A 15,312-nucleotide genomic window follows, 5' to 3' on the forward strand; every position below is an offset into this window, starting at 1 on the left:
AAAACATGACATTTTGCTTGGTCATGATTAATTGTGACATCGAAATTAACTCAAATATTTTACTTTCAAATGGATATGGCTGTAAAAAATCATACCAAACTTCTGATTTGCGGTAATGAAGATTTTAAGTTTACAAAGGAAGAAAAACTCCTTCCGTGTGCAAACGGAAACCAAAACACAATTTTGCTAAGCATGCCTAGCCTATTTATTTTGTATTAATTTACGTAAGAAGTCTTACTGATATTCTTGGGTTGTTCCAAATTGGATATTGAGATAAGAGAAGCTAGGTGATCTATGAGATAATACCGTGATTGTGAATGCAACAGGGGGAGGAAGTAATAACCAAATTGTAAGACTGGAAAGTGACAGGCGAGCGGCACGCATTATGTATGAGTAGCATGTTGGAATTTTGACTGGCCTACGACATCCATCCTCCCTCTTTGCCCCCATTGAACATAATGTGGTAAATGTGTGCGTCGCCGTCGACGTCGTGTGATATTGAGATGCTGGTTTAGTGGGTGAAAATATAACACAGAGATAGAACGTAAAAGAGAGAGAGGCGGATTGATAAAATACACACCGACGCCTCTATGTATTTTTCCTAATACACTCCATATGCAACAAGAGAATATGGCATTTGTGTACTACGCGCGCCAAACTTCCAAAACCTTACATTAAATACTACATATAGAATAATTTGGAATGGAATACACAAAAAAATATCCTAAACAACTTGTACACACGACTGGACTACAAGTGTACACATTCCCCTTCGAGAAGGAATACGACTTCAGTGGAGCGTTTGAGTAAGGGTTCTAATTCATACTGGGTACCTCAATTCCAAGAAGGTTTAGAAAAGCAAACGATGTCTAGACCTACCCACCCCCGCGTTATACTTGAACAAGAATACAATAGTCTCGAAAATTATAGAACATTTTGATGAATCTGGAGAGAAGAGTCTCCCCGGAGAGAGTATGGAAAATATGCGTGTGGTATATAGTATCGCGAGGTGGTTTTATTTAAAATACACACCGAAAGAGGACGGATGACGACACATAGAAATTTTGTTACCAACCACCAAGATAGGTCAACCATACAAACAAGGGACTGGTATGATAACAATGGTTACGAGCCCGATATCTCTTCTGTACATAAGGAAAAGTCAAAAAGAGGTCTCTGAGAAAAGATTATTCCCAACACAACAGCATTAAGAAGGATGAAATTGTATTGAATTCCTAGACTAAATTCTACATTCATCTTATTCCCTCCTTTTGCAACAATGTCATGTAACATGGAATGACTGATAACGTATTGCGTATTTTGTAGGGAGCAATGAAAATCTACAAAGTAGCAAATGATACTTTTTTTATGAGGAATTGTCTGTCTCATTTTATAACAAAATGGTGGCTCCACACCCAAATTGATGACGCCACACACAGAGAGACGCTTAAAATACAAATCTGGCAACATTGCATTCGTTAATAGAGTGTGATGTATGTGTTAAAAATAAAATCCATTAGCAAAGCGATATATCAGAGAATTTTTCCATTCCTCAATTATCAATACATCCAACCATGGTGTAATAAGTATGTGAAAGCGAGATATACTATTGCATGGAACATTTTCTCAAAATTCAATATGCAGCGTCAGATATACAATGTGCAGAGGAAAAGTAATTCAATACAGTCTACCTCGAAAATACCTGCAATATGGCAACATTGCAGTGAACAAATAACAAAGCCAATTGCACGAAGTTGAGTTACTACGCTCTATTGACAATGTATGTGTACATATATGTGAACTCCAAATGAGAATATGAGAGAGGAGAAGATTGACCACAGAGAGAGAGAATTCTCCCCACGAATACAATTCGTATCGCATTCGGTGCCTTTATTACTTGAAAAGACGAAGTATATTTTGAAAATCTTTACCTTCTCTCTCTTATATTTCCTTTCGTTCTTTCCCTCTTTACCTCTCGTTCTCTTCGCATACAGCTTAATTGTACCCGACACACGAACCCGAAGTAGAACGACGCTCAAAATAGTCTCAATATTAATAAAGAGAGTCAAGCCAGTGTTGTGTATATTGAATAGATGGCGTACGTGAATATAGCATATTTGGTTACCAAGTAGGTTCGTAAGTTTGACTTTATAATTTTTCAGATATTTTGATTTATATGTGTATTTAAAGTTAGGGAAAGTAGGGTAAGTGTGCCAAATTCCGGCCAGCTTGCAATTTCGGCCACCTTTTTTGTTCTTCGAATTTCCATGAATTTTTAGTTTTTACATACTCTAGAGATTATACAATGCAAAAGAATAACAAAAAATGTAGCCTCGACAAACGAGATGACGTGAAAAAGACATTGGAAGAATTCCCGAAGGGCAAGAAACTATGAGAATGAAGGTGTCCGGAATAGGCCACCAATGCTATGACTACATTTTTATTCATTTTAAAATGTATTAAGAATGATTTTAGAGAAAATAAAGACGATAAACTGTCTACAAGGTTCCCAGCAACACTCCTTAAGTAGAAGGAATAAAAAATCAATTTCTATTAAAGATATTACATTTCAAACTTGAGACTTTGGCGCTTGCATGCAACTATGCCGAAATTTGGCACACTTACCCTATATGCATTTCGATTGCTTATACAGCTTATACATATTTAGTTTCATGGGATGTAGATGATGATATGGTTAATTGTACTTACTGAAATCAGTTACTAATATGCAAAAATCAAAATAATCATATAAGCAACTTTCTGGTATCCGAATGACAGCTGTCAAACACTCAAGGAATTCGCAAATCCCCCAACATATAAATTCTTATTTGGAACATTCACCCCCGGAATTTCGGATAACGGAGAATTGAGTATATTAATACTTCAACTAGAAGTCAGTAGGGGAAAGTGCTCTCCCTTCAAACGTTCATGCCTTCGAATAATGTGAATTTCTTATGATTTTCGTAAGAGAATTACACTAAATTATCACGCAATTATCAACAATTCATGATAAGCCAACTAATATTTAATAGAAATGTGTAAGTGTTTAAAAATGTGTGAGAGTACTTTCCCCTACTACGGATTACTCTACCATTGATAGTAAGTAAATATTTTCGTGTCCCATAGTAGTGTAAACAAAGGGAAGAAAGGCGCATCCTGGGATAATGCGATTTGATGTTCGACAATTAGAAGATATCAACTATGATAATATTTAGTAAATTATGTGTATTAGCGCCGCCCAAAAGGACGCCAATAAAGTATAATATGCATTTGATAGATAGATAGCGGTGTACCCTAAAAAATAGCGATGTATTACACCTCAATCCAGGTGTTTCTTGACATTCATTATTCCATACGTTTTTGCTTAGAACCACTGAGGACTAATGACAAGTTTTTTCATAAACTTATCAGTCTGATATATTTCGAAATTGTGCATTAAAAGCTACCTAAAAACACATATTTCATAATTTTCGCAGAAATAATACAAGAACTATGAGCAAATTTGTTTAAGTCGCAGTGCAATAACCGCAAAATTTTTACAAGGAAAAGTGAAAAGTAGCATCACTTTTTATTAAGCTTAATGGGGCCCTGCCCCTGCCTCAATCAAACTTTTTAACAGCTGTAACTTGGCTGCGAAATTAATATTCTTTCTGTATCATGACCATGTCACATATAAGATTAATATTAAGATTAATACTTTCTGAACTGCGAGAATGCCATCAAAGGACAGCAAGTGTTTTATATTGCCTATCTCTTGTGTTTCTGTCGAAAACTGACCGAATCACAGTTGGCACTCATGGAAAATTGCTCGAATTGCTTGTAATACGATTCAGAAAGCAATTAATACGAACAGTAATATCTTACTCATCGTATTACTCCACTAGAGTGTACTCTTTCTTACACACGTGATTTTCCATTTGAAATTTTGCATACTCTATACCTCTTTTTCCGTCTTTTCTTAATATTAATATTAATCTTATATGTGACACCACGGTCACAATTATTATATTATCGATAGGCCTTAAGATTTTGTTATGAGCATGTAAGCATTGAATCTTAAATTATGATCTGAATAGGTCTTTTACACATCTTAAGTAATTAACTGTGGCATCTTGATAGGTTTATGTTTATATTATTAACAATTGAGAAGTTTATGAATCTGACAGCAAGAAGAGCAAGCAAGTGAATAAATAGTTAAAAGAGTATTTGTTGTTTATTCCCTGGAAGTAAATGAGTACTATAATGTTCTTAGAAGCATAATCGTACAAAATTCGTATACAATAGTCCGTACAGATAGAAAACCGAACGAACTAGTCCGCTAACCTAAGCATGCCTGGAATTTTCATTCTCTTTCGCCCTTGTTGAAAGAGACTGAGATAGCAGAAGAGGCACTTGGAAACAAGAAGTGAATACACAAACACATCAACAAAATGGCGATCATTACAGAGCACACCATGAAAAAGATAGAAAAATACTGGACCAGAAAGTATTCCTACCACAAGATGTTTACGAATGAATTTTAATTAATAACAAATTTATACCATCTGTCCATGTGATATTTTACCACAAATATTTACAATTCTCAATTAAATATGTATGTAAACCAGCTGAATTTGTGAGAAAAAAAATAATATCCTCTTGTATATGGTGACATCTCTGACAAAGCAAAGGTATTAGACTGTAAAGCATCTGGAATTCTCGGGATTATTTAATTTAATGCTATAATGCAAGCATTAAATTTTATTAGTAAAATTAATATGTGAGATATACTACAAGTACACTTAATGTGTTGAGAAGCGCAATAAAATTGAGTAGAGTGAGAGAGAATTTAATATGTTTAACAGTAGGCAGCAGCACTTTTTAGTGTGGTGGAATTTTATTTTCATAATAGTTTCTTGAAACTCTTTAGCACTTGAATGTACAGAAGTGAATGGTATGAAACTCACAACTGGCGAGAATGCAACTTGTAGAAAGGAAATATAAATATATACTTGTAGGAAAGAGAGTAATTTTGACCATCTCAACATGCTTGTTATCTGAATCATAAAGCAACATGAAAATACATATGAGTAATGCGTATTGGTTTAATGTTGGTGAAGGCATTATTTGGTATTTCCAAGAGACCCGACAAGTGGAGGAAAATCAAGAAGAAATCCAATGCTTGACAAAAACCTATACATAACGATGTTTCTCTACGCAGAAACGCGACCACGTGTCATTGATTTAATTGTGTGAACCACACGTTGTGTTGGATTTATAATAAAATATATTTATAAATGAGATTGAATGGATATATATATGCGAGGGAAAGAGAAATCGAAAAATGGAAAAAGGGTGAACAGAACAGCGAACGTCAAATACAAAATAGCATTTTCTAACACTATTTTGACCTTCTGTGTACACGTTCAATATGCCTGATCACACAGCTTTACGTCAACTTACAGCAATATTTGATGATGGACCAGAAAACATGATGAAAACAAACTCAATAGGTGTGAGAAAAAGTTGAATTTGTTAGTGCTTAGCTTAAACCCTATATAGGGATAAAATTGAGCCTTAGGTAACATTGCTTGCAATACGCGGTAGTTAACTAACGATGTTTAGTGAATTGGGTGATGGGATAGGTTTTAGAAAGCAGTAGGACAAGTTGATCTGGCTTTCTTGTTCTCCGTCAAGTCGTGGATGAAGGGAAAATCAAACGGTAGCTTTTATATTGAGAGTGGTTAGTAACTTTTTGGAGGTCTACATATAAGTGTATTTGGTACACAAAGTTCCATCCACCACACATGTACAATTGCGGCGTATACTTAGGAATGTAGAGAGAATTTCACACACAGAAGAGGACGATTAATCCAAGGGGGTGGGGAGGTGTGACATGGGAATCGCGCAGAATACACTAAACAGGACACGTGCTGCTGCTATCATCAGAGAGAGGAGTTAGTGGTTAAATACATATTGAGAGAGATACAAATGCTGTTGTCGGGAATTTGTGTAGAAAACTTCTATTGCTAACAGAATATTGTGTGTTGCTATACAAAAATAAAGACCAAGTATATCATATACAGATGCAATAGGTGCTCATTTGATATTGAGGAGGGGCGGGAACATTTACACCAATTTGATTGATTGCATGGATATGTGGAGAAATGTTCCACCAGTGGATGATTAACGCAGTGTTGAAAGTGTATAATAGAAATCCAGTTGTAGTACACAAAAATAGTATTATGAGAAAAACAATTGTACTTCTATAATTACTGAATGGTGCAATTTCGACGTGTGCCAACTTATATTATGTACATGATGAGTTGTTTTGCGAATGTATAATTTTATTGGCCTTTACTTTTGGTTGTTGCATTGATTTCTTGGTCAATGTCAGATTATGAGAGCATTCTTTTGTTTTTTTCCAAAACAAAATAAACCTCTTATAGCAATACGACAATGTCGCATTTTTTGGGTCACATGTGTCTCAATTTGCGTTAAAGGGTTGAATTTCTATCAGTATATGAAGCCGAGCCGAGACTAAATTAGATAGTGGGACGTCGGACACATGTCATTAAATTGACTAACGTTACGTTAGTAACGTATCAATAATACTTATCGGACATTCCAACTAATTACTTGTCTTGATCTGAAACAGGACTCATCGATATTTAAGCTTGTTACATACCAATGACCTTCAGTTCCGCCAATCTAATGAACTCGATTCCTAGTCTATTATAGCAGTCTATTAGAGACTATTTCGGCCTTGTCTGCTCGAAGAAATAAGTCAACCCCTAAAGACTTCCTAGGCTGAGAGTTTCTCGTGCTTCTTTACGAAATGATCACCTTATCGGAGTCTGTCCAGGTGCATTTGCTCGATACCATTTACTTCTCGGCAGCACTCATAAACCGCATAGTTATATATGATATAATCAAAAATCGTTTTTCCTCATATCACGAATTGAACTCTTCTTGTATAATTCTCCAATCCCTATAGATCCTGAATGTCATTTTGGAACAATATAGAATAGAATTTTATTTCATCTCTTTCTTTTAACCCACCCCCGTGCGGCCATAGCCGTTTTAGCGTCGAGACCAACCTCCAGGATAAAACGATGGAAAAGCTCCTTCTCATGACCATGTTACATATGAGATTAATAGTTTCTGAACTGCGAGAATGGCAAAAAAGATAGCAAGTGTTTTCTCTTGCCTCTCTCGCGTTTCGCTCGAAAACTGACTGAATCACAGTTGGCACGCATGGAAAATTGTTCGAATTGCCAAACAATTAATACGAAAGAAAAGAGTAATATCTTACTCATCGTCTTATTCCACTAGAGTGTACTCTTTCTCACACACACAATTTTCCATTTGAAATTTTGCATACTATACACCTCTCTTTCCGTCTTTTCTCACTCTTAGTATTAATCTTATAATGTGACACCACGGTCAGGTTGTATATTATGTAACTCATGACCATGTCACTATAAGATTAATATTAAGATTAATACTTTCTGAACTGCGAGAATGCCAACAAAGGATAGCAAGTCTTTTATCTTGCCTCTCTCTTGTGTTTTGCTCGAAAAGTGACCGAATTACAGTTGGCACCCATGGAAAATTACTCGAATTGCCTGTAATACGATTCAGAGAGCAATTAATACGAACAGTAATATCTTACTCATCGTATTACTCCACTAGAGTGTACTCTTTCTAACACACGTGATATTCCATTTGAAATTTTGCATATTATATACTTCTCTTTCCGGCTTTTCTTAATATTAATATTAATCTTATATGTAACACCTCGGTCAAAACCCCGTCATTTTATGTTATGTAACATCAGCATCAGCATTGCAGGGTTACCAGCCGATATCTATAAATATCTATAAATGTGTAGCTCAGAGGCAAAATGGCACATATCCTATGCTTTAGCCATAGGATATGTGCCATTTTGCCTCTGAACTCCACAAATAGTCCATAAAATTCCAAAGAGAATAGAAAATACGGAAATTTTATATGAAGAATTGATTATTCTCACAAAATAAAACTATCCTATTTTGGGACATGTACAGTACATTCTCCTCTTACCTAGCAATAATTTGATAGGCTTCGTCACTGGCTTCAAACACTTCATATTTTTCCCATATTCCTTTAATGAATCTGACTTATTTTTTCAGGAAATATGTGACTTAAGACTGGTTATTAAAATAATTAAGTAAATGATGCGAAAGTACTTTTGAGGTACAGCATCTAAGTTATGAGTTCGAGGATTGAGCAAAGCATGGGACTGGGACGCTTTGCCACCCCTTTTCCCAATCTGACATTTTTTTAAAAGTAAATGTGTAACTTAAGACTAGCTATTAAAATATATTGCCACTAGGTCAGTTTCGTTAAAGAAATATGAAAAAAAATATTACGTGTTTGAAGCCAGAATACGTGCAAAGCCTGAAACACTTCCCCTACACGGGTTTCAGACCTAAGGCTTAGCCATATGGTTTAACATCTCTAATTTCTTATCAATCAAGATTTTTTGGAAAACTATCATTTCAGATTGATCAACATGGGCGAGTGATCCATTAAATTTTGAAAAAGCATTAAAATTGGTTGCTATTTCGAATTTCGAGACCATCGGGAACTGGGCTAAACCTTAGGTCTGAAGCCGGCCCTACATATTAAATTCCACATTAAAATGTTAAAACTGAATCGTAAAATTAATTTGTGATTGTTTTTTATTTCTTTTGTCGTTTGTGACAACTTTTGAAACCTTTAAGTATAGGGTAAGTGCGCCAAATTTCGGCATAATTGCATGCAAGCGTCAAAGTCTCAAGTTTGAAATGTAATTTTAAATACAAATTGATTTTTTTTATTCTTTCTTCTGAAACAGTGTTGCTGGGAACCTTGTAAAGAGTTTACCGTTTTTATTTACTCCAAAATCATTCTTAATACATTTTAAAATGAATAAAAATATAGACATAGCTTTGGTCCCCTATTTCGGCCACCTTCATTCTCACAGTTTCTTGCCCTTCGGGAATTCTTCCAATGTCTTTTTCACGTCATCTCGTTTGTCGAAGCTACATTTTTTGTTATTCTTTTGTATTGTATAATCTCTAGAGTACGTAAAATCTAAAAGTTCATGGAAATTCGAGGAACAAAAAAGGTGGCCGAAATTGCACGCTGACCGGAATTTGACACACTTACCCTAGTTCAGATTCAAAATATGAAGGTTCATCATCCTTCAACTCAGAATTCAGAAACAGAAATTGCATTTATCACTCATTTTACCACAATACGTGTTTGTTTTTGAAGTCAGTTTAGCAAAGAAGTTGAATACAAGCATATTAGGTACAAAATTGTAAATTGACATTTTGCATCAATGAATGTTGAACGTTATTTGAATATTTTATATTCGCTTTCGTAGTTTTCCTAATGAATTATTTGCTTATACTATATTTGTTTTTATCAATTTTAATGAATATATTATTGATTTTTTTATAGCTCTGGTTAGTTTATGTATGGTACATATTGAATAACAGTTTAAAGGGGTCAAGTTGGTAATTGGAAATCATAAAAGAAATGTTTACTGATTCCTCAGATTTTGTTGTAATTTCCAGAACTTCATTAAGCTTTCCATTAAGCTTTATATTACCATAGATTAACATCGGCTCGATTATAAGCATTATAATGAGCACAAACTTTACAAATTGTGCGACAAAAGTTAGTGAAATGATTAAGAATTTCCTTGATTTGCCATGAGGAGAAGAATGTTTTGCTTTTAAGAACATGTGCGGACGGATCCCAACACTGCGATACGCACTTGAAGTTGAGTGCGTGTGACAATGGCGATTGGGGTGATTTTCGGCATGGGGTGTTTTTGTGAGATGGTATGTGGGATTCTGGTGTGGTGGTGACGAATTGAATGAATGCAAAAGTGTGTCTAAAATATATAGATATACAACTACCATCCGCCCCTTTATTGCGTCTCTGTGTGTGGCAGAAACACACTTTTCGTTTTTGATGTGTATGAGATGAAAAAGAGCTTCCATTCTCTCATGATTCCTCTCTCATTCTTCCTCTCTTTGGAAGATTTGTATGTACCAAAGATTGGTGGTTTACCACCCACTGTTGGACGCGTTGGACGGAAGATATAGGAGGGCAAAGGTAGAATTTATCAGTTACAGGATAACCAAGGGGTAAATTGCTACGGCGGAATTTGAACCAGTCTGACTGGAAAATCTATGAATACGGAAAATCCTTGACACTATGAACCCATTGGGATTCTTGGGAACCGATAAGGTACCAAGGAAGTGCTTTGAAAATCACGCACAACACTTGGAAACCATAATAGCGGTTCATAGAGAACAGTAAACGATTAGGAACCCATGGGGAATACTCGGAAGCTCACTGTGAATGATTGGAAACTGATTAGGAATCTTGGGAAGCTATATGCAATGCTTGAAAACTCATTGGGAACACTTAGGAAACCATGGGTATCACTTTAGAACCCTCGAGAATAAGAAATCAATCATGAGAACTAATAGACAATGTTTAGAAACAAATCATTCCCGGAAAAGTTACAGGGTGTCCCCCATGTTACTGGCAGCCGGTTAATCTCTTGCCATCGGTCAATGATCGGGCCGAGTTTCTGAGTGAGTGTTCTCTTATGGCCTCTACACACTAGAGATATTTATGTCCATATTGAAGCAAATTCCTTACGCTTGTGTAATAAAAACTCTTCAATATGGACATAAATTTCTCTAGTGTGTAGAGGCCATTAGGCTCTCTGTTTGAGTCATATGTTCCCTTCAGAGGGGTACTATTGCACAATCCCAGGACCTTCTGGATGCGTCCATACATTTTGAGGGCGGTTCAAGATCGCGGTAGGGCTTGCAGGAAATGGAGGAGCTTCGGTCAGTCTTCTGACTGGTCCGCTTTTAAAGTTCTTCGTAACAAAATGAAAACTTTGTTGTGAAGCGAAATAGGGGGCTTATCTTGAGTCATGTGGCCTCCAATAACAACTCGTCCTAACTTATTGTATAGGACCAACCTTTGTTCAGAGGACCCCTGTAGCCGATCGGCCGCAAAGTTTCATAGTACCAGAAAATTCCCTGGAATTTATCTTGTATTTTTCCGCGAGAGTTTTCGTGGAAATAAACGCTAATATTCCGCTTGGAATTCTGCGGAGTTATCAGCTTTTTTTCGCGTGGATTTCCTGGAAAAAAAGTCCGAGAAATTTTCTTGCAACATAAATCTGAGAGCATTCACTGGAAATTGATTCAAAATTTCTTTTGAATATTCCGAGTATATTTTCTGATATCTTTCCGACCAAGACTCCACGGAAATAAATGCGAAAATTCTGCAATTATTTTTCACCCTAACGCTATAATTCTTACGAGCTAGACATACTCAAATGAACGATATGGTAGCAATATTTTCAATTCAAAAGCAGATCAATTACGTGTTTGTCTGGTAGATGAATACTCTCCAAGTTCTAAGCTGCCAATTGGAACTGATCGTCCATTTATTTGTGGATGTTTTTGTGTGTTGAAATTCTCTATGAAAGTTCCACGAAATTTTTAATCAATTTTTGGAATTATTTTGAAGAAAAATATATTTAAAAAATCTACTGGAAAAGTCGTGGAATTTCGTAATATTAAACCACGGAAGCCACTAAGGCCGTTGCATGGAAATTTCCACGGAGAATTTCGTGGAAATACAGAGGATTTTTCCAAATTCTTAAAGGGTTAACTGCCGATTATACGCTAATAATTCATAGGAAAAGCCGTGGAAATATTCGTCAAAGAAAAGTCCATGGAAACTCGCGGACATTTCTTATTAGATGGTCTTATACAGAGTTCCACAAACGTCTATGGAACGCTAGGAAGAAATTTAGCGTCAAATTCAATCTCGGAAGCTTACGCGGATTTCGAGCGGTAAAATCCAGGGAATTCCACGCGGATTTTTAGCGGTAAAATCAGCGAACATAGCAGAAAAGACTGCTTGAAATCCAATGGAATCGCCGCGGCCGTTGGATGTAACAGTGTCTCCTGTCAGCCAATCCCCCACACGGAGGGCAACAGAACTATACTGCCAATAAAAGGCTTTGGTTGTAGCGAGAGACGGAAAATACGAATTACCCGCGAACAGGGAAGGGAATCCACCAGCAGGGCTGAATTTCGCTATCAGGTGTAAAATATCGACAACAAGGGAATACTTCGAAAGCCATAGGTAACACTTGGGTACTCATGAAGTGTTTCTGACTTTAGTTCTTTGGAGTTTATATTAATAATTCAAGGGAACTCACGCGGACTGCTGGCTTACACTGAGAGAAATCCGAAAAACTTAAAATAACATTCCTGAAATGTTAATTTTACCCTGCAGTATTGATCCAAAATCGGTGTAAATATTACCCTTTTTAGGTGTATTAGGGGTTAAAGTTACCCTTTTTCATGTTAATTTTGCCATTAACAAGGTGTAAATTTAACATTAAAATATGTTGATATATTTTTACACATAAAAAGTGTTAAAGTTCTGAGGAAAAAAAGTTAATCGCACCCTCTTTTTTTCTCAGTGTAGGACTCGGGAATCCATTGGAAACTCGACCACTTTGATTTTTTACCCCTTGGGGATGACCAATACCAATTTCCAAACTAAAATGTTCCTCCGAAACTTTCAAGTGAAGCATTGCACTCTCTTATAGTTGCTACTTTTACGTATATGCGTTGCTCGCAAGAATTGTAACCTAAAGTGAAAAATTGCTTTCTTGCGGAAAGTCGTAAAAAATCGCAACAACAAATAAAAGGATTGAACAATACTAAACAGAAAATGAAGATAAAGAAGCCCTTATAAGTCTAGTGAAGAAGGAGTTATAATGATTTTAAATTAGTAAAATAATGTAAAATTAGACTGTGTGTGAAGAATTTTGTTACAGAATTAACATAATTATTTCATAGAAAAGATATTTCATTATTAATTTTATGTATGAAGCAGTATTTCAATGAATTTGTTTTATGATTTTGGTTTGGAATAGGAAAAACCAGCTTTATTCATGTCATTCTGTTGTTGTATCTCTTCGTTAAGTTGCAATTATGAATGATGTTCGATAGTTGAATGAATGTGAATGAATGAGAAATCACAATTGAAAGCTTTTTCACTGTACACACTGCTTCTTCTCTTTTATCATGCGCGATTTATTTGCGCACATTTCACAGATGCCATACTTGCAGTTGACCGATTCTGGTGGGATTACGGTGCAGAAGGATTCAAAAGGAGCTATAGCTCATACAAACAAAGGAGTTGTTCGAAGGATGATTGTCATGAATGAGCCTTTCCCGCAGACCACAACACAGAGGTGGGTGGACATAGTTGATATGTTGCAGATAGAATTACTAAAATCTCCAATATCCTTTTCAGGGTTATTACAACAGGCAGTGGAGCCACCACAGTCACTCACCACAAGAAACATGATGTGCTGAGTACGTGATAGTATTATATACTTTTCAAAGTCTTGCTATCGTTTGAGGTTTGCCTTTCATATTAAATTTGCAATGCTTATTCTTTCTTTTCAGCCAATGGAATAATTGATACAAAAGCCCAGACAGTTTTGACAACAGCCAGCGGAAAGATGCATTTTATGAGTCCCATTGGACCACTTCAACTCACAGCAGAGGAGTGTAATGAGATTTTGGCTAAGAGAGCCATGAGTGCTGCCCAAACTCAACATACCACAATAGCAACAACTACAGATGGGCATCATGCAGGTTGGTCTGGTCTGTTAAACATGATTTTATTTTATTTCTGTTCTTCCTATGATACGCCTTGGCTTTTGTTGAAATCCTAGTGTCATGCATTAACATTTCCTCTAACGTAATAGAATAGCATATAATATATATAATGCAATGGATGAACATTAAGGATAATTTTGCTCTTTGCAGGAATCGCCGTACAAGTGCAAAAAGTTATTCAGGGTTTGGAGGAAAATGATGATTCACAGACAGCCTCATCGACACATTGCAAATTGGAACCCGTTATGAGTATCTCACCGAAATTGGAGGTAAGATTTCCCCAACATTTAAAGTACCTTTCCTTTTCATCTATTCAACCATTTAACCTTACTGGACTTTAATGAGAGTTAAACCCCGGAAGGAAATCTTAATTTTTGGAAAAGATATAATCTTTTAATGTTTGATCCATGTGCTCTGTTGTTGCAGATCTTTGTTAGAAAAGAATAATTTTCCATGGCATTATTACCTGTTTAAAGGAACATTTCGTTTCCATGAGGTCTTCTTTCCTCTTGTTGTCTCTATCGTTCGGGAATGAAAAGTTTAATATCCGGCTCAAAGGATCAAAAATGTCTTTCATTCACTGAACTTTATTACCTCTCGAAGGTACATATACAAGTGAATCGCGTTAATTTCCTTTTGAAATTACTATCTCTCTTGGAGAACCATCCTTTCCTGGTTCAAACAAATTCAAGATTTACTACACCAATTATTATTATATAAAACGAATCACACGTGGCATATTCCAAGGACTTAATTTCAATAAATAATAATTGCAATTGATGGTAGTATGTAAAACATAAACCCACATTTCAATTCATTTCTATAAATAAGATAATTCAATTCTACTTTAATCTCAAACAGATTCCGTTTGCTTCCATCAAATTGCAATTTGATTAAATAAACTTCATCCGATTGCCATATTGAAACCTTAATTTTCTATTAAGCTACCAAGTTATATACTCTTAGTCTTCACTCAAAACTTAGCTTGATCAACATGAGAAAAGATGATTTTCTTAATTATCATCAAAAAAGATTATCACGCAAATTACAGTCCCAAAAGGATTTCACAATTGCACGTCATGCCACGCTTTCTACAAAAAGACTGACAATTTTGCCGGAAGGGGTTACATAATAAACTTTCGAATTAATTCCGCCAGTTGGCGTTCGCGTTTGCAACAATCTCAAACGATTAATTCACTTGATTCATATAATTCTACATCTCTATTGTGCAGTCCTTAGCTTTAATAAAGAATTTGTAGTGGAAAAAGAATGTGAATTTACAAATAAAATTAATATTTTGACATTATTCGAGATGTTTGAGACACTGAAGATAAAAAAAAACAAAGGAATGACATGTGAGCTTACAGAGTGAAGTTATTCGCATTTGCTAACGATCAGAGGGCCATCACTTGCACTCGTACCCGTCAGCTGTTTAGTGCCCGAGAAAAATCTGCTCGCACATTCCGCTGATTCAAATCCTTCTGTAACGACTGCTTTATAACATAAAGTACAGTAGACTTTCTCTGAAATGGGCATTTGGGGCGAAATGTCATCC

General features: G+C 35.8%; 1 protein-coding gene across 19 annotated transcripts in view; it reads left to right on the plus strand.

Moving 5' to 3' along the window:
- Positions 1-15,312, plus strand: part of LOC129804040 (zinc finger protein 665) — a 39,255-nt gene that overhangs the window by 11,764 nt on the left and 12,179 nt on the right. For 11 of the 19 annotated variants that reach the window (XM_055851042.1, XM_055851039.1, XM_055851030.1 and 8 more), the window contains exons 3-6: positions 13,185-13,324; positions 13,387-13,448; positions 13,542-13,742; positions 13,908-14,026. In XM_055851042.1, the coding sequence (XP_055707017.1) occupies positions 13,185-13,324; positions 13,387-13,448; positions 13,542-13,742; positions 13,908-14,026 (522 nt within the window). The remainder of the gene's footprint in view (positions 1-13,184; positions 13,325-13,386; positions 13,449-13,541; positions 13,743-13,907; positions 14,027-15,312) is intronic. The other 8 variants (XM_055851045.1, XM_055851033.1, XM_055851043.1 and 5 more) reach the window with 1 other exon arrangement.

The sequence above is a fragment of the Phlebotomus papatasi genome, chromosome 2 (assembly GCF_024763615.1).
Source record: "Phlebotomus papatasi isolate M1 chromosome 2, Ppap_2.1, whole genome shotgun sequence".
In the NCBI taxonomy this organism is placed as follows: Eukaryota; Metazoa; Arthropoda; class Insecta; order Diptera; family Psychodidae; genus Phlebotomus; species Phlebotomus papatasi.